At 45.3% G+C, this 18,436-nt stretch overlaps 2 protein-coding genes across 4 annotated transcripts in view; both read left to right on the top strand.

Moving 5' to 3' along the window:
* ODF2 (outer dense fiber of sperm tails 2) overlaps nucleotides 1-1,700 on the top strand; it is a 31,656-nt gene extending 29,956 nt beyond the window's left edge. For all 3 annotated transcript variants that reach the window (XM_087704587.1, XM_087704589.1, XM_087704588.1), the window contains one exon: nucleotides 760-1,700. In XM_087704587.1, coding sequence (XP_087560713.1) covers nucleotides 760-933 — 174 coding nt within the window. In that variant the 3' untranslated portion in view covers nucleotides 934-1,700. The remainder of the gene's footprint in view (nucleotides 1-759) is intronic.
* Nucleotides 1,701-14,891: 13,191 nt separating this feature from the next.
* The window catches only part of PTGS1 (prostaglandin-endoperoxide synthase 1), a 25,361-nt gene continuing 21,816 nt past the window's right edge, over nucleotides 14,892-18,436 (top strand). Inside the window, exons 1-2 of the mRNA XM_087704586.1 lie at nucleotides 14,892-14,998; nucleotides 15,086-15,157. Coding sequence (XP_087560712.1) covers nucleotides 14,992-14,998; nucleotides 15,086-15,157 — 79 coding nt within the window. The 5' untranslated portion in view covers nucleotides 14,892-14,991. The remainder of the gene's footprint in view (nucleotides 14,999-15,085; nucleotides 15,158-18,436) is intronic.

Raw genomic sequence — 18,436 nt, 5'->3', positions numbered from 1 at the left:
AGATGAGAGGGAAAGAAATGAGAGAGAGATAAGAGAAAGAGCAAAAGAGAGATGAGAGAGAGAAAAAGGAAGAATGAGAGAGAGAGAGATGAGAGAAAAAGAAAGATGAGAGAGAAAAATGAGAGAGTAAAAGAGAGAAAGATGAGAAAAATGAGAGAGAAAGAGATGAGAGATGAGAGAGAAAAGGAAAGAAAGAGATGAGAGAGGGAGAAAAATGAGAGAGAAAAAGATGAGAGGGAAAGAAATGAGAGAGAGATGAGAGAAAAAGAGAAAGATGAGAGAAATGAGAGAGAAAGAGATGAGAGATGAGAGAGAAAAGGAGAGAAAGGGAGATGAGAGGGAGAAAAATGAGAGAAAAACATGAGAGAAAAAGAAAGATGAGAGAGAAAGAAATGAGAGAAAAAGAGAAAGATTAGAGAAAGTGCAAAAGGGAGATGAGAGAGAGAAAAAAGGGAGAATGAGAGAGAGAAAGATGAGAGAGAGAGAGATGAGAGAAAAAGAGAGAGAGAGATGAGAGATACCGGGGTTTTGTTTTCTGTGGGAAATGGGTGCAAATAGCGGGATTTGAAATTATAAATTTAATGGTCCCTGAACCCCGAAAGGTCGGTGACCCCCCTCCTAGGCCATCCATCCAAAGGAGGCCCCTGTGAATCCTTTCCTGGGGATGGCGCTGGCCTCCCCCTTTTTGAGCGATCCTTTGGGGAAAGAAAGGACACGGTGGGGGGGCTCCTCACCGCCCTTCCTTTCTCCCTCCCACAGGGAGAACGCCGGTACCAGAGCCGCCTCCAGGACCTGAAGGACCGGCTGGAGCAGTCAGAGAGCACCAACCGCAGCATGCAAAACTACGTCCAGTTCCTCAAGTCTTCCTACGCCAACGTCTTCGGAGACAGCATCTTATCCAGTTCCCCCATCCGGCCGCGGTCTCCCCTGTAGCCTCTGCCAGGTGCTCCCTCCCTCCCTATCGTCCCTTGCACCAGGCTCGGTTCGGAGGGAGTCGGGGGGGCATCTAATATCTCACAAAGCCATAATCCGATTCTGGAATCCGCCTTTCTCGGAATCCGGTTAGAACGAGGGAGGCGTCTTGTACAGGGGGTTTCCCAAGCCCCCCCCTCCTGCCAAGACACAACCCCCCTCCCCCAGTGCCTTAACCCATCTCTCACCGTTTTCAAGTACTCTCTGTGCTTTTTTCATGCCCCTTTTTTAGAAATCTTTTCTGAAAAGTTTTGTATTTAATGTTTCGGGGAATTGCTTTCACTCCCCGATCCTTCAACGTTTCAAAGATCATGCGGTAGGATACCGAAACCCACGGGATTTTTAACTTGGCGGGTTAGCAGTGGCGTGTGATTTTCTTCCTTCGAACCAGATGTGCGTTGTGCAAGAAAGAGCACCATTTCTCCCTCCCCCAACTTTTATTTCGACGAGGGATAACCACGGTTTCAAGAGATATGTGTATATTAAATATCCCAATTTAATGGCACGGTTCTTAATCCTCCTCTTAAGTTAGTTTTGTAAGAGTTACCAAGAGTTTACAGAGCCACATATATATTTCTTTCCGTGATTATTCTGTTTGTTAAATATCACTCTAATCGGTTTTTTTCTCCAAAATTGCAAACGTTCAGGAGAATATCTTCACTTTTACTCTTATTAACCAGCAGATTTCAATTCTGGACCGAGCTTTATTCCCCCCACCCCCGACCGAATTAGAGAAAGCATTGTGTAAAAACATGGTGTTTTCACCTCACCAGTTCTGTGCTTTTATCACACTTAGTTCTTTGTTGGTGTGTGCGTGCGTGCGAGGAATCAACCAATGGGGTCAATGTATTTTTTTTATTTTTAATATTTATGTGTGAGACCATAACATTGCCTTGAAAAGTTTTTAAAAGATTTGAATTGACGTGTGACTTTTTAAAAAAAAAATGTGAAAAGATACTACGATAAAGTTTTTTTCTCTCTCTCTTGAAATATCTTAGTTTTTAATTTTTATTTGTGGGTGTGTTTTTGTTTCTTAGTTTGTTAAACCTGTATGAGAAAACAGGTATAAGTAAGTAAGTAAGTAAATAAAATCTTTATTACGGTCAAAGACCAGCAATACACATTAGTTTTTACACTATATTAAAAAATACTAAAATTAAGATATAATTAAAAAGTATTGACAGGTATAAGTATAAACACGGAGATGAACAAAAAAATTGGTACAGATAAATGGGGACAGTAGGAGAGGGACGGAAGGCACAATGGTATGCTTATGCATGCCCCCTTTTACAGATCTCTTAGGAATGGGGTGAGGTCCACAGAAGACAGTTTGAGGTTAAAGTTTTGGGGGTTTGAGGATGTAACAACGGAGTCAGGTAGAGCATTCCAGGCGTTGACCCCTCTGTGGCTGAAGTCGTATTTTCTGCAATCGAGTTTGCTATTGTTATTATTTTTAACACAAGATAAACCCTAACTAACCCCTTTGCACAAAAGACAATCCTATCACAGGCTATCTCGGCTGAGCCCCTTGGATTTTCCCACTAGGAATAACACTTTGCAGTGTTTATTTTTCTGAATAACGTGAAATTGCATTTAAATGCGGCTAGGAAGCAAATCCACCTGCCTCGCTGATAAGATGGGATCCTCTTCCTAGCCACACGTCATCCAATCCACCAACCTCAAATCAATTGCAGGCTCCATTTATCCTCCCATGTCATGATTCATCCATTGATCCAGAGTTTGGGTGACATTTCCTTCCGGTCCACTTTAAAACAAAACCTGATTGAGGATGATGGTGTGCGGTGGGGAAACAGAGAGGGGGAAGCCCTTATCAGCCCCCCGACAAAGCGCCCCAGGAGGGGAGAGTGCCGAGGGGCAGAATGGGGCGGAGTATATGCTCTGCCCTTCCTCTGGTTCCCCCCCCCCCCTCGCAACCCCTGCCCCTCCTCTGGTTCCTTCCTATTTAGGCATGTTTTTGAGGCCAGGCGCATGCTCGGAAGGGGCTCCTGCACCCACAAAGCGGGGGGATGGGGTGCATCCAAAGTGGGCGCCTGCGCGCAGGGCAAACCAGTGGTAAGAAAATGTGAAATCCACCGCTGATTAAAGTTCTATTTTTTTCCCCCTAAGTCTTTTTCCATTAAACCCAAAAGAGAAGTTTCTGGTTTTATCTTTCTCTTCACTTTGAGGATCTCCTTTATTCAGATGTGAATCATACTTCAATGTGAGAGATCTTGGAGTCCTAGTGGACAACCTTTTAAATAGGAGCCAGCCATGTGCAGCAGTTGCCAAAAAAGCCAACACAGTTCTAGGCTGCATCAACAGAGGGATGGAATCAAGATCACGTGAAGTGTTAATACCACTTTATAAGGCCTTGGTAAGGCCTTAAAAAGATGTTGAGACTTTGGAAGAAGTTCAGAGAAGAGCAACTGAGATGAATAAGGGTCTCGAGATTAAAACCATATGAAGAACAGTTGCGGGAACTGGGTTTGGCTAATCTCGAGAAAAGGAGGACCAGGGGAGACAGGACAGCAGTCTTCCAGTATTTGAGGGGCTACCCCAAAGAAGAGGGAGTCAAGCTATTCTCCAAAGCACCGGAGGGCAGGACAAGAAACAACAGATGGAAACTAATCAAGGCGAGAAGCAACCTGGAATTAAGGAGAAACTTCCTAACAGGGAGGACAATTAACCAGTGGAACAGTTTGCCACTGGAAATCGTGGGCGCTCCATCACTGGAGGTATTGAAAAAGAGACTGGGCAGTCACTTGTCTCCTGCTTGACCAGGGGGCTGGACTAGATGACTTCACAGCTCTATTTTGATTCAGGCTGTAAATTGCGCAGTAGGTTCTTCCACCCAGGTCTTCCTCAAAAGGGGACCAGTGGTGGATGAGGGGCCCACTACTATAAGTATTCTGCATTTCTAGTATCGTAGCTTCACACTCAAAATCCAGGACTCTTCCGTCTACCCACAAACACAAACCGTGCAAGGAAACTGACATTCAAAGCAGAACCCGGACCTCTAACCCTTCTTAATATTTTAAGCCGGTTATAAACCAGGACGACATGCAAAATAGGGCCTGCCGTGAAGATAAACTGCCTGAGAACATGGCTGAGGCATAGCCTGCATAGTTCACGGCCCCAGGATTTCCCTTTCTGAGAGGCTCACATCCGAGGCACATTATCTTTCTGCAAACAGGCCTCGGAGAATGCAAGAAAGAAACCGTAGAGATTCTCCGGGCACCCTCAAAGCGCCAAGTTTTGGCACAAGTGGAGTTAGATAAATTTACAGTTGCTGTTTTTTTTTAAGAACAGACCCTCTTAAAAGACAGCCTAAATTTCCCACGTTCTAGTAAACTTCCCAAGTTCTATTAAACTGCCCATGTTCTATTAAAATTCCCACGTTCTATTAAACTTCCTAAGTTCTATTAAGCTTCCCAAGTTCTATTAAAGTTCTCAAGTTCTGTTAATCTTGCCGCATCCTATTAAACTTCCCAAGTTCTATTAAACTTCCCACATCCTATTAAACTTCCCAAGTTCTATTAGTTCCTAAGTTCTATTAAACTTCCCAAGTTCTATTAGTTCCAAAGTTGTATTAAACCTTCCCAAGTTCTCACCCCCCCCTCCACCTTTGTCAATGGGCCATTAAGGCCCGAGTCAGTCTATTCTACATAACAAAGATCTACCTCCTTCAGGCAGAGCCATAGTAGGAATCCCATTACATCATCACCCAGCAAGAGTCAACCAAGCCTGGGACTCAGCTTCCAGAGTTGCCCCTGCATGGCCTCATGGGAGTGACAACCCATCAGAATACAAGCTCAGATTCAAAAGCCCAGAGAGGGCATGAAACCCAGGCACGCTCAGCATCTCTTCCCTTTTTTTGCCCAGGACCTCAAATCATGGGGTCCTATCCACCATTAAAAACCATCTTTCCAACCAGTCACCACGTTTCCAGTGTCTTTTTCCCTCACTTGGAACTGAACCCAGATGGACACTTCTTCCAACACTACATTTCACAACCTTCCTACTAAAACCCCAGTGTTCTCACTGCTGAATTTGCTGAACTAAATAATATGACAATAATCCACACGACAGCGTTGCATTCTTTCATTTGGCATCTCTCAGTGTGAGTTTTGTGCTTGCAGAAAACTTCATCGTAGTAACTGTGAGAGGGAACTTGGAGTCCTAGTGGACAACTATTTAAATAGGAGCCAGCCGTGTGCAGCAGCTGCCAAAAAAGCCAACACAGTTCTAGGCTGCATCAACAGAGGGAGAGAATCAAGATCACGTGAAGGGTTGATACCACTTTATAAAACCTTGGTAAGGCCACACTTGGAATACTGCACTCAGTTTTGGTCACCACGATGTAGAAAAGATGTGGAGATTCTAGAAAGAGTGCAGAGAAGAGCAATAAAGATGATTAGGGGACTGGAGGCCAAAACATATGAAGAATGGTTGCAGGAACTGGGTGTGTCTAGTTTAATGAAAAAAAGGATTAAGGGAGACATGCTAACAGTGTTCCAACATCTCAGGGGTTGCCCCAAAGAAGAGGGAGTCAAGCTATTCTCCAAAGCAACTGAAGGCAGGACAAGAAGCAATGGGTGGAAACTAATCAAGGGGAAAAGCAACTTAGAACTAAGGAGAAATTTCCTGGCAGTGAGAACAATTAACCAGTGGAACAACTTGCCTCCAGAAGCTGTGAATGCCGCAACACTGGCAGTTTTTAAGAAGATGTTGGATAACCATTTGTCTGAAATGGTGTAGGGTTTCCTGCCTGAGCAGGGGGTTGGACTAGAAGACCTCCAAGGCCCCTTCCAACTCTGTTATTCTAACCACTGTGCCACCACGGCAGATAATGGATGGATGGATGGGTGGATGGTGAGATTTGGACTGCCAAATTGCAGGCAGCTGGCAGTCAGCAAAAGTAGCCTGTAGTACTGCTCTCTAACCACTGAGCCACCGGCTCCTAAATGTAAAGAAACACATGTTGTGTTTGACTTGCAACATTTTATTTAGTGACTGTCTGAATTCTACCCAAAGTCTCTCTTTGTGTTGTCCCCTGTGGCATTACATCACAAAAGGGAAAATGTTGTTCTTATTGACAAGGATTACACAGCTGCCGCTGTCTATTTTGTTCCAAGAGAGGGGGTCATTTTGGTTTTGTTCCACTCCTACTTCTTTTTCTATTGGGGGAAGAAGGAAAGGGGAGGAGAGAGGAGGGAGAGAGAGAAAGGGAAGGGAAGAATAAAAAGAAGGAAAGGAGGAAGAGAACAGAAAGGGAAGGAAAAGAAAGGGAAGAAGAAAAAAATGGAAGGAGAAAGGAAAGGGAGGGGAGGAGAAAGGGAAAGGAATGGAAGGGAAGGAGGGTAGGGAAGGAGAAAGGGAAGGAAAAGAAAGGAAAAGGGAAAGGAAATAAAGGGGAAAGAAAGAAAGGAAAGGAGAAAGGGAAGAGAAGGGGAAAGGAAAGGGAGGAGAAAGGGAAGGGAAAGAAGGAGAAAGGGAAGTAAAATAAAGGGAAGGAGAAAGAAAAAGAAAGTAAAAAAGAAAAGGAAGGGAAGAAGAAAAAGAAGGAAGGAGAAGGAGAAAGGACAGGGAGGGGAGGAGAAAGGGAAGGAAAAGGAAGAAAAGAGGGATGGAAAAGAAAGGAGGAAATGGAGGAGAAAGGGAAGGGAAGGAGGAAGGGAGGAGAAATAGAAGAGGAAGGGGAGGAAAAAGAAAGAAGGAGAAAGGAAAGAGTGGGGAGGGAGGAGAAAGTGAAGGAGAGGAAAGGAAGAGGGAAAGGAAAGGAAGGGGAGAAAAAAGAGAAGGAGAAAGGACAGAGGGAAGAAAAGGAGAAAGGGAAGGAAAAGAAAGGAAAGGGAAGGAGAAAGAAAAAGAAAGGGAAGGAGAAGAAGAAAGGACAGGGAACAAAGGAGAGGAGAAAGGAAGGGAGAAAGGGAAGGGCAGAGTAGTAAGATGTGTAAACTTTTACTACAGCCCAAATGTAATCAGAAATCGTTGGAATTCCTGATAGTTCGGGAGAGAATGAACCTGGGTTGAGTTAACTAAACACTCACTTCCTTGCCATCAGCTCTCCACCTTAAAAGATAAACAAAGGCTCCTAAAATCCCTTTTCCTTTCCTAAATACAGGAAGTATTTGCTTGCTCTGACTCTTAAGTCCAAAAAGCAGCCTTACCTATTTCTCCAAGCTGCCCCCCCCCCAAAAAAAACCCCACCTCCACATTTAAGGAGACTCAGCAGGAGAGACTAAAATAGTCCAATAAAGGCTCAGTGGTTTCGCCCTTTCCATAAATAAGGCAGGATTCTCTTAAAAAAACCTCACAGCCTTTTAAAGGGACACAAGAAGCAATAGGAGAAATATGGAAAGAGAAAACATTGACATGGGGATTTGGATTAGGAGGAGGAGAAGGAGGAGGGGAGGAGACTGAGAAGAAGAAGGAGGAAGAGGAGGAGGAGAAAGGGGAGGGGGAGAAGGAGGAAGAGAAGGGAGGAAGAGGAGGAAGAGGAGAAGGAGAAGTAGAAATAGAAGGAGGAGGAGAAGGAGAAGAAGGAGGAGGAGGAGGAAGAGGAAGAGAAGAAGAAGAAGAAGAAGAAGAAGAAGAAGAAGAAGAAGAAGAAGAAGAAGGGAGAAGGAGGAGAAAGAGGAGGAGGAAGAGGAAAAGGAGAAAGAGAAGGAGAAGGAGAAATAGAAGAAGGAGAAGGGGGAAGAGGAGGAGGAGGAGAAGGAGGAGGAAGAGGAGGAGGAGGAAGAGGAGAAGGAGGAAGAGGAGAAGGAGAAGAAAGGAGGAGGAGGAGAAGAAGAAGAAGAAGAAGAAGAAGAAGAAGAAGAAGAAGAAGAAGAAGAAGAAGAAGAAGAAGATGATTTAGAAAAGAGTAAAATAAAAGTTGGAAGGGACCTTGGAGGTCTTCTGGTCCAACCCCCTGCTTAGGCAGGAAGCCCTACACCACTTCAGACAAATTATTGCCCAATTTCTTCTTAAAAACTTCCAGTGTTGGAGCATTCCCAACTTCTGGAGGCAAGTCATCCCGCGGATTAATTGTTCTGTCATGAAATTTGAGCAACTCCTACCAAAAATGAGGACGTCAATCTATTTTCCAAAGCACCAAAAGGCACAACATGGGAACAATGGATGGAAACTAACCAAAGAAAGAAGCAACCTAGAACTAAAGGGAAAAGTTGAGACCAACCAACCAATGGAATAGCTTGCCTTCAGAAGTTGGGGGCGGGGTGCTCCATCCCTAGAAGCTTTCAAAAAAAAAAGTGAGGGAAGTACCCCCCCCAAAAAAGGACAGTGTCAGGCACCACTAAAACAAGGCGGAACACTTAAAACAGCCATCCCCCTTTAAAAAAAAAGTCAACCCCAAAACAAAGGCAGCAGCTGAGAGGGAAACTAAGAGCAACTGTTCAGGCTAATTGAAAGCCTGGGCATGCTGCCAAAAGCCGTTAGCCCTTCCAACTCTATTATTCTATATTCTAAATTGGGGACTTCACAGCAGAAGCAATACAGCTGGCTGGACCATACATGCACTAAATTCATGAGGGGAGGAGAAAGGGAAAGGAATGGAAGAGAAGGAGGGGAGGGAAGGAGAAAGGGAAGGAAAAGAAAGGAAAAAGGAAAGGAAATAAGAAAGGGAAAAGAAAGAAAGGAAAGGAGAAAGGGAAGTTTATTTACAAAATCCAAGCTATTCATCATTGTCCCCTCCTGTATCTCCCCCCACCCCCAGCAAGAAACAAGAGATAGCCAACACTGCAGGAGCTATCAAAGGACTTGGTGATACTCCAGGGAGCATCAGATGATCACAGAAGGGTTGCTTAATACTCTTTATAATCAAAATGCTTGCAATCTTGTCCTTCTTCCCCTTCTTCCGGAAAGGAAGAGGTTAATCCCATCCCTAGAGGGGTGATTGATGGGTATCCCTGCCCTAATCCTGCCAGTTTCTGTGGCTTATTGACTTGATTTAGGGTGTATCGGCTGCATTCCAGCTGCAACTGTTAAGTGGAACTCTTAATTGAAGGTAAATTTTTAACTAGTTCTCCTAACTGCATAAGCAATTAACTAACGGTTCGGGCGAACCGGTTGAATCCAACCTGTGGTGCAAGGGAAACTTTACCTTTAGGTAAAGGTAAAGGTTCCCCTGGCACATCTGTGCTAGTTGTTCCCGACTCTAGGGGGTGGTGCTCATCTCCGTTTCAAAGCCAGAGAGCCAGCGCTGTCCAAAGACGTCTCCGTGGTCATGTGGCCGGCGCGACTCAATGCTGAAGGTGTACGGAACGCTGTTCCCTTCCCACCAAAGGTGGTTCCTGTTTTTCTACTTGCATTTTTTAATATGCTTTCGAATTGCTAGGTTGGCAGAAGCTGGGATGAGTCACGGGAGCTCCCTCCGTTACACAGTGCTGGGGATTCGAACTGCCGACCTGCCGACCTTTCTCATAGACACGCTCAGGGTCTCAGAACTCCGATCCATTTTTCACCTCAGGGGCTTAAGATGAACAAACCACCTCCCATCCTCCCTCCAGCTTGTTTAGAGCAAGGCTTATCTGAATAAAGACTCCCTCGCCATGCCGATTTTCCAGATATGCCGGCGTGAAGAAGCTCCTGGGAACGCTGCTGGGGACTGTAGTCCCAGCCCATCTGGATGCCATCCAGTTGGCGCATGCTATTCTGGAGTCCGCCTAGAGATGCCAATCTTTTGAACTCTCTCTCTTTTTTTCCCCCTCCTCCAAAGCCCTGCGGCTTCATTCTTTTGCTAGTTGTATTTTCATTGTCCCTCCTTGGAATTTACTGCTGGTTAGAAAGAGTGCCACAAGGAAGAGAGAGAGAGAGAGAGAGGGAGGGAGGGAGGGAGGGAGGGAGGGAGGGAGGGAGGGAGGGGAAGAAGAGAATAAGGTCCTTAGGCAAGGAGAATATTTCAGACCTGGCAAACGATAAAAGGAGCCCCAGTTGCAATATTAAAGCTTTCTCTTACCAATTCCCACGCCCCACAGTGGGGCAATTTGAACCTTGTTTAAACCAAGTTAACGACCTTTTAGGCATCCTCACGGGAGTTGAGTTCACTTTCTGAGTAAAGCAAGAATTCTATGTCACTGGGGGTGGGGTAGGAACAGGGTTTTAGTGATGCTTAGGTGGAGAATGGCCGAAAAATGGGTGGGAACCCCTGTCCTAATGCCTCCGAAGAGACCTTGTAAGGCCACCCTTGAATACTGCATTCCGTTTTGGTTGCCACGATGTAGAAATAAGATGTGGAGACTCTGGAAAGAATGCAGAGAAGAGCAATAAAGATGATGAGGGGACCGGAGGCTAAAACATCTGAAGAACGGTTGCAGGAACTGGGTGTGTCTAGTTTATAGACATATAGAGAAAGGCTCTGAGGTCCTAGTTTCATCCTGGCATCTCCCAAGAATTTCCATGATTTGGATCTGGAAGGTGGAGGGAATGACATGACATGTCAACCTCTGTGGTCCACTGACCCCTTGGGGAGGCTGTGATGTCATCGCAGGGGTTCCATGAATGCTTGAAGAAATGTTAACGATTTAAATCTGGAGTTAAGTCTAGGTGGTCCATGGCCTCAAAAGGTATTTAAAGATTAGCGCTATGTTTAAGAAAAGGTTAAGCCATTGTTGGGCTTCTGGAAATGCTGGACTGCCGCGCCCATCATCCTGTCTGTCCCTACACTGCCATCCCATGAATTGATGGGATTTATAGGTGGATATAGTTGAATTAGGGAACTGGAGGCTCAAACATATGAAGAATGGTTGCAGGAACTGGGTAACTGTAGTTTAATGAAAAGAAGAACCAGGGGAGACATGATAGCAGTGTTCCAATGTCTCAGGGGCTGCCACAAAGAAGAGGGAGTCAAGCTACTCTCCAAAGCACCTGAGGGCAGGACAAGAAGCAATGGGTGGAAACTAATCAAGGAGAGAAGATACTTAGAACTGAGGATAAATTTCCTGATGGTGAGAACAATTAACCAGTGGAACAACTTGCCTCCAGAAGTTGTGAATGCTCCAACACTGGAAGTTTTTAAGAAGATGTTGGATAACCATTTGTCTGAAGTGGTGTAGGATTTCCTGCCTATGCAGAGGGTTGGATTAGAAGACCTCCAAGGTCCCTTCCAACTTTGTTATTCTATTCTATTCCAGAAAAGCAGAAGACAACAAAGAGGAGAGGGGGTGTCAAGCTATTTTCCAAAGCACCCGAAGGCCAGACAAGGAACAATGGATGGAAACTGACAAAGGAGAGATTCAACCTGAAAACAAGGAGGAATTTCCTGACAGGGAGAACAATCAACCCATGGAACAGAAGTTGCCTTCGGAAGTTGTGGGAGCTTCATCACTGGAAGCTTTCAAGAAGAGTCATCTGTCAGAAATGGTATAGGGTCTTCTACTTGGGTGTGGGATTGGACTAGATGTCCTATAAGGTCCCTTCCAACTCTGTTAATCTGATATTGAGATTTTGAGAGCAACCAGGATTGATAAGGGTACTGGAGGCTAAAACATATGAAGAACGGTTGCAGGAACTGGGCATGGCTAGTCTAGGGAAGAGAAGGACCAGGGGCGACCGGAGAGCATCTTCCAATATTTGAGGGGCTGCCGCAGAGCGGTGGAGAGGTGGTCAAGCTGTTTTCCAAAGCACCCGAAGGCCAGACAAGGAATAATGGATGGAAACTGATCAAGGAGGGATTCAACATGGAAATGAGGAATTTTCTGACAGGGAGAACAATCAACTGATGGAACAGAAGTTGCCTTCAAAGGTTGTGGGAGCTTCATCCCTGGAGGCTTTCAAGAAGAGACTGGACTGGCATCTGTCAGGAATCTCTGATTCGGATGATTCAGTCCTGAGGGTTAGGGGCCTCTGGCTCTCGTCCGGATGCCCAGCGCCCCTTCTCTCCCAGATATGGTCTCTCCCTCCCCTCCTGGGTCCTTGCCAGGAGATAAGCAGTCAACGCTTCTGTGGTTTTTACTCCAGACTCCAGGAAGCGGTGGGGACTTGGTCGCTGCAAACTTGGGGTTGTGCAGCACGCTTCCTCCTAAGCTCCCGACAAGCTTCTCTTCGCTTGCTTGCCCAGGGAAGGATGGTAAGAGAATGGCCTCCTTGTTTAGGAAGGCTGGATCCACATATCAAATCCTCTCATCTTTCCTGGCTTGGATCAATGGTTTCAAAATGCCAAAATCTTCACCAGCCAGGGAGACCAAAAATCAGCATGTGATGTTATGGCCCGCCAGCGGAACTGTCAGCAGATTCGGACAGTGAGGAGGTTGAGGAGGAAGATGGGCCAGTCCTGGAGTCTGGGGAAGGCTCTGATGAGGACTCTGTGTCGGAGGCAGAGAGGGGGCCAGGGCTGTCTGACAGTTATCAGCTGCCTTCAGAGTCAGACATCAGTGAGGCAGAAGAATAGCTGGAGCCTGTTCCCAATGTGCGCATGCACAGAGTTGTGGGAAGAAAAAATTAGCTCAGAAATCAAGGTCAACTTGGGAGTAAGGCCACAGGTGGATGCAAGATCTTGGACTTTCAACTGGGTGGGGAAAACTGGGAATTCCTCCCGTAGGAATTAAAAGAGGAGCAAAAGGGGAGGGGGCTTTTGCAGGGAGCAATTTGTTCGGTTGGCTGTTAGATTAGTTTCAGGAGTGTGACGATCTGTCCATGAATCTCGGAGACTCTGTGCCCAGCCTTTCCCTGCACAGCCCCTCATTTGCAAAATATTTACATGGCCGCTTTCCAAGCTAGATAAGGTATGTGGTCATAAATACTCCTTTGAAAGACTCTTTGCCAGGCCTTGGCTGAGTGTGAATGAGAGGAATTCACATTCGTTTAATAAAAGGGATTGGGAGTAAAGCCACACCTTGGAGGTGATTGGCCCCTCCCATGGGAAACAAAAGAGGAGCGAATGGGGAGGGGGCTTTTGCAGGAAACAATTTGTTCCTTCATTCATTTCAGGAGTGTGAAAATCTGTCCGTGAATCTCGGAGACTCTGTGCCCAGCCTTTCCTTGCACAGCACCTCATTTGGAAAAATATTTACATGGCAGCTTTCCAAGCTAGATAAGGTCTGTGGTTATAAATACTCCTTTCAAAGACTCTTTGCCAGGCCTTGGCTGAATGTGAATGAGAGGAATTCACATTTGTTTAATAAAAAGGGTTTTGTCGGGACCAGGACTCTGTCTCCTGCTTTCTGGGGAAGCCTAGCTCAGAACATGTGGTCCCCACATTCTGTGAGAGGAAGCACAATTGTGCATGTCAGGAAGGCAGTCTAAATTAAACATGGACGGGCAACGGGCAGAGGTCCCATTCTCAGTTCCTCTTTGCTTTCCGGAAGTCCCAGAAAACCTCCTTGGCAGCCCCAAACTCAGAACTGATGCTGAGCATGAGGATCGGTTCCCTTGGTCCAGCCTGCTTCCCTTGATGTCATCTGCTCAGCAGATGTTCAGTGTTTCTTCTGGCCTTGGGTTTACTGATTGACAGAGTTGGAAGGGACCTTGTAGGTCATCTAGTCCAACCCCCACCCAAGCAGGAGACCCTGCACCATTTCTGACAGGTGGCAGTCCAGTCTCTTCTTGAAAGCCTCCATTGATGGAGCTCCCACAACCCCCGAAGGCAACTTCTGTTCCATGGGTGGATTGCTCTCACTGTCAGAAAATTCCTCCTTGTTTCCAGGTTGAATCTCTCCTTGATCAGTTTCCATCCACTATTCCTTGTTTGGCCTTCAGGTGCTTTGGAAAATAGTTTGACCCCCCTCCTCTCTGTGGCAGCCCCTCAAATATTGGAAGATGCTCTCCTGTCTCCCTTGGTCCTTCTCTTCCCTAGACTAGCCAGGCCCAGTTCCTGCAACTGTTCTTCGTATGTTTTAGCCTTCAGCCCCCTAATCATCCTGGTTGCTCTTCTCTGCACTCTTTCCAGAGTCTCAACCTCTTTTTTATAGCGTGGTGACCAAAACTAGATATAGTATTCTAGGTGTGGTCTTACTAAGGCTTTATAGAGTGGTATTAGTACCTCCCTTGATCTTGATTGTGTCCCTCTGTTAATGCAGCTTAGGATTGCATTGGCTTTTTTGACTGCCTCCGTACACAACTGGTTCCTGTTTAGCTGGTTGTCCACTAAGACTCCAAGGTCCCTCTCAGAGTCACTGCTATTAAGCCTGGTTTCACCAACTCTATATGTGTCCTTTTGGTTTTTCTTACTTAAGTGTAAGACTTGACTTTTCTCTACCTTGAATTTCATTTTGTTAGATAGGGTCCAGATTTCAAAACTGTCAAGATCCATCTGGTGTCAAGGCCTGCAGCCATATTCCTTTTGGATCTTTAGCCTGCCACACTTTCTATTATTCTACTATGCCGTTTCTATGGTGGGAAAACGGGAAGAGGGAATTTGCACAGAGTTAAATGCTATGTAGCCAAAATAAAATTCCTTTCTAGAAAGCCAAGGTCATCCTTTGTCTCTGCACCTGACCGGAACTGGATGGGTGGAACTGCCGGCATGGCTGTGGGATATTGGACCATGTGATGGAATTGTGGGTGTGGGGGGCAAGATCTTGAACTTTCAAACTGGGTGGGGAAAACTGGGAAGCTTTCAGATTTGGGGTTTCCCAGATGTGCCGACATGGCTCCCTTAATAAATTGGAACTTTGAGGAACGCTTTGCCTTGGACTCGGATTTAATTTTGGATGCTCTTTGGAATGCTGGCATTTGGATTGTGATCTTCTGCTATCTTCTGTTGGCTATTCCTGCCAGCTTCTGCAAATTTGGTAAGTTTCCCCTTCTGTTCCTTCATCTAAGCTCTTCCTGGGATTCTCCAGCTTTGGAGCTTCTGCCAAAAGATATATTTGCCCAGCGCCTGGCACAAGATGCCCCCCAGGCTCCTGCAACCCCAGCCCAGAGTAGGCAGATGCAAAGGCTCTTGACAAGAAGTAGGAGGAGGAGTCTTGGCAGAAGGTGGAGACCAGGCTGTCTTTGAGAAGAAGTCCAGGAGTTGCACAGCTCTGTGCTTGGACCAGAGTGTCCCTCCCTCCTTCCTTCCTTCTCTCCCGCACCATGCACTGTAAGTCCCAGGCGAGTTCTTGGCTCCCCACCCACCCACCCACACCTTCCTCCCACCCACCCAAATGTTTCCTTTTTGTCTTGCCAGGCTTGTGGTCTGCCTTCCTGCCCTTGGCGCTGCTGGTGGGTCTGAATGCCAGCTCAGAAAACTACAATTCAGGTAGGGCGGGGGGGAACCCCAGCTGTTTTGAAGCAGCCCTGGCTATGGCAGTTTGCTCTGCATTTTGGGTCTGTGATTATTAAGACCGCAGGTTAAATAAAGGATAAAGAGGAATCGGTGTACTTCAAGACCTGGGGAAGATTTCGTGATTGGCTAAAGAAAGGGATCTAGAAAAGAAAGTAAGGGGAAGATACAGAACCCAGAGGAAGCACTATTTAAAAGGAAAAGGAGGAGGGAGAGAGGGAAAACAGAAAATAAAATACGAGTATACAAGTATATTCAAGGGTGAGATATAAAGGGAAGAAATATAGTTAGGATAGATTATCGAAGGAAGAGGAACAAGAAATGATATTACATTATATTTGGGTTTGCGGAAATAACCATCCCAAGAAAACATAAATTGAGATTTCTATAATAACAGAAAAAGAAAGGAAAAGAGGAGGAGAGGAGAAGAGAGGAAGAGGAGGGAAAGAAGAAAGAGATAAGGAGAGGAGGATGGAAGGGAAAGGAAGAGAAGGAGAGAAGGTAGGAAGGAGAAGAGGAAGAGTAGGAGTAGAGGAGAGGTAAGGGAGGAAGAAAGGAGAAGGAGAGGAGGGTGGAAGGGAGAGAAAGAAAATGAGAGAGGGTAAGAAGGAGAAGAGGAAGAGTAGGAATAGGAGAGAGGTAAGGGAAGAAGGAAGGGGAAAGAGAGGAGGAAGGAAGGAAGTAGAGAAGGGAGGGAGGGAGAAAAGAAAGGGAAAATAAGGTGGTATTAAAACAGGCAGAAGGGATGGTAAATAAAGCAACTGTATAACTGTACATTATAACCTTTTCAATGGAATAATACATGTATAAGAATGATAAAAGTAAAGAGGAAGAAGAATGTATACCTATAATTGTATGGAAGAGAATAAAAAGTTTAAAAAAAACTTTTCGAAAAAGAAAAAAAAGAACAGCAGGTTAGAAATCGTTTCGGAAGTAGACAATCCAAATGTTATTTAACTGACTTAGCAAAGCCACAGTTCTTTGCAAGGGTGTGAATTGGATAGGTTTATGTAGTTTAGCCAGCTTCAAATTTTTCAAGAACCACTTGATAAGGCCTTGATAAGGCCACATGTGGAATACTGCATCTCGCCACGATGTAGAAAAGATGTGGAGACTCTAGAAAGAGTGCAGAGAAGAGCAACAAAGAGGATTAGGGGACTGGAGGCTAAAATAAAGAAGGATTGCTGGAATTGGGTATGTCTAGTTTAATGAAAAGAAGGACTAGGGGAGACATGATAGCAGCCTTCCAATATCTCAGGGGCTGCCCCAAAGAAGAGGGAGTCAAGCTATTCTCCAAAGGACAAGAAGCAATGGGTGGAAACTAATCAAGGAGAGAAGCAACTTAGAACTGAGGAGAAATTTCCTGACAAGTTAGAACAATTAATCAGTGGAACAGAAGTTGCCTTCAGAAATCGTGAATGCTCCAACACTGGAAGTCTTTAAGAAGTTGTTGGATAGCCATTTGTCTGAAACGGTATAGGTTTCCTGCCTAGCCGGGGGGTTGGACTAGAAGACCTCCAAGGTCCCCTCCAACTCTCCTATTGTATATAAAAGAGGCAGAGAGAGACTCCGCTAGAGGCAGGAATTCTGAATGTCCAGGAATTTATCGTTTGCTGGCCAAACAATTAAATTGTCCGTGCTTTTTTTGTTTTTTTAAATGGAAGCAATTCTAGAAAACTCTACATTCCTTAGCTTCTCCTTTGGCCCTTCCCAACAAAGGGCCGTTTGCAATTAGTTTAGTTAGTTTACTTTATCGTCATTAACAAAATGAAACACAATCTGCAGTGTGCAATGACAGCTCAGCTTGTGGTTGTTAAGGAATCATGCGCCGTCATTAAGGGCAATGTCAGGTGGTGGCTGGTTTCCCCATTGACTTGACTGATAGGAAGCTGGCAGTGAATTGTTGATGATGTGACTGTGGGAAGCTGTGACCGTTGTAATTGTGTGCCAGTTGCCGAGTGCCCCAATCCTGTGGTGGTGGGGACACTGCGACAGCCACAGCTTCAAGGGCCGGCCATGAGCACTGTTGTAACTTCGAATGATTTGCTGAACAAGAAGTCACTAATTGAGGACTACCTGTATAGTCAAAAGCCTTTCCCTGCCTTTCATGGTTGACAAAGCTTAATGCTCCCCCCTGACGATAACCAACCACTTGGTGGTCTCTGTAGTACCCTAGGGTCTCTGGCCCGCTGGCAAAACCACGTCTTCATGCTATTAACCTAATTAACCTAGGATGCTGTGTGATTTTTTTCCCCCTAATAAACCCTTGTGTGTCTGTGTAATGTTCCCTGTGTATTTCCTTCCTGGAGTTTGTTTTTTTTTAATTAAAAGTTTTAAAAAGGTTTTACAAATATATACCTCCCCTCCCCAACCCGAACCCACTTCCCCCCGCCAACCTCCCCCCGCCCCAACCTCCCAGAGCAAATACAGGATATAAATCTTTAGACAACCATATTCTAAAATAAACTAACAGACTTTAGCATCATCCCTCAGTTGTACTTTAACTCCTCTTTTGTTAAGCTAACTCTAAACAAATTATATCATTCCTTACTCATTCAATCATTAGCCATCTGGAGTTTCTTAGTCCCATATTTATTTTGAATGTAATCAATCCATCTTCTCCATTCCAGCTTGTATTTCTCATCTGAATGATCCTTGAGATATGCTGATATTTTAGCCATCTCTGCTAAGTGTGTTACTTTTAAAGTCCATTCTTGAATAGTAGACAAATCTTCCTTCTTCCAGTACTGCGCCACCAACAGTCTTGCTGCCGTTGTTAAGTTGTTAATCAAATTGGTCTCTATAACAGTACAATCAGTAGTTATACTTAACAAGAATAACTGAGGGGTAAACTTTATCCTCTTTTTAAAGATATTTTGCATAATCCACCATATTTTTTTATCCAAAATGCTTTGACCTTTTTACAAGTCCACCATATATGATAATACGTAGCATCAGCACAATCACATCTCCAGCATTTGGGTTGTAGGTTGGAGTTTCTTGGAGTTTGCATGTTGTTCTTCATCCTTCGGATCAGTCCGGTTGTGCCTCCTGCTTCTTTGGCATCTCCTGGTTCTCCTTCCTTCCTTCCAGCGTCTTACGAGCGAGATTGAGCCCATGACCCAAAACTCCACTCGTTTCTCTGTTCCAAGGCCCTTCTGAGGTTTTTCTCCCAGGCCGCGTGTAGAACTCCTGATCTTGCCTAACTCCAAAGGGTGCTTCAAATCAGCCTCGCAAATCAAAGGCTTTTTTCTC

Source organism: Thamnophis sirtalis, unplaced genomic scaffold (assembly GCF_051295495.1).
Source record: "Thamnophis sirtalis isolate CommonGarterSnake01/CBP01778 unplaced genomic scaffold, rThaSir2_p1.2 scaffold_2, whole genome shotgun sequence".
NCBI lineage: Eukaryota > Metazoa > Chordata > Lepidosauria > Squamata > Natricidae > Thamnophis > Thamnophis sirtalis.
Note: the sequence above shows the minus strand (reverse complement) of the source record. Positions and strands in the feature narration are given on the sequence as shown.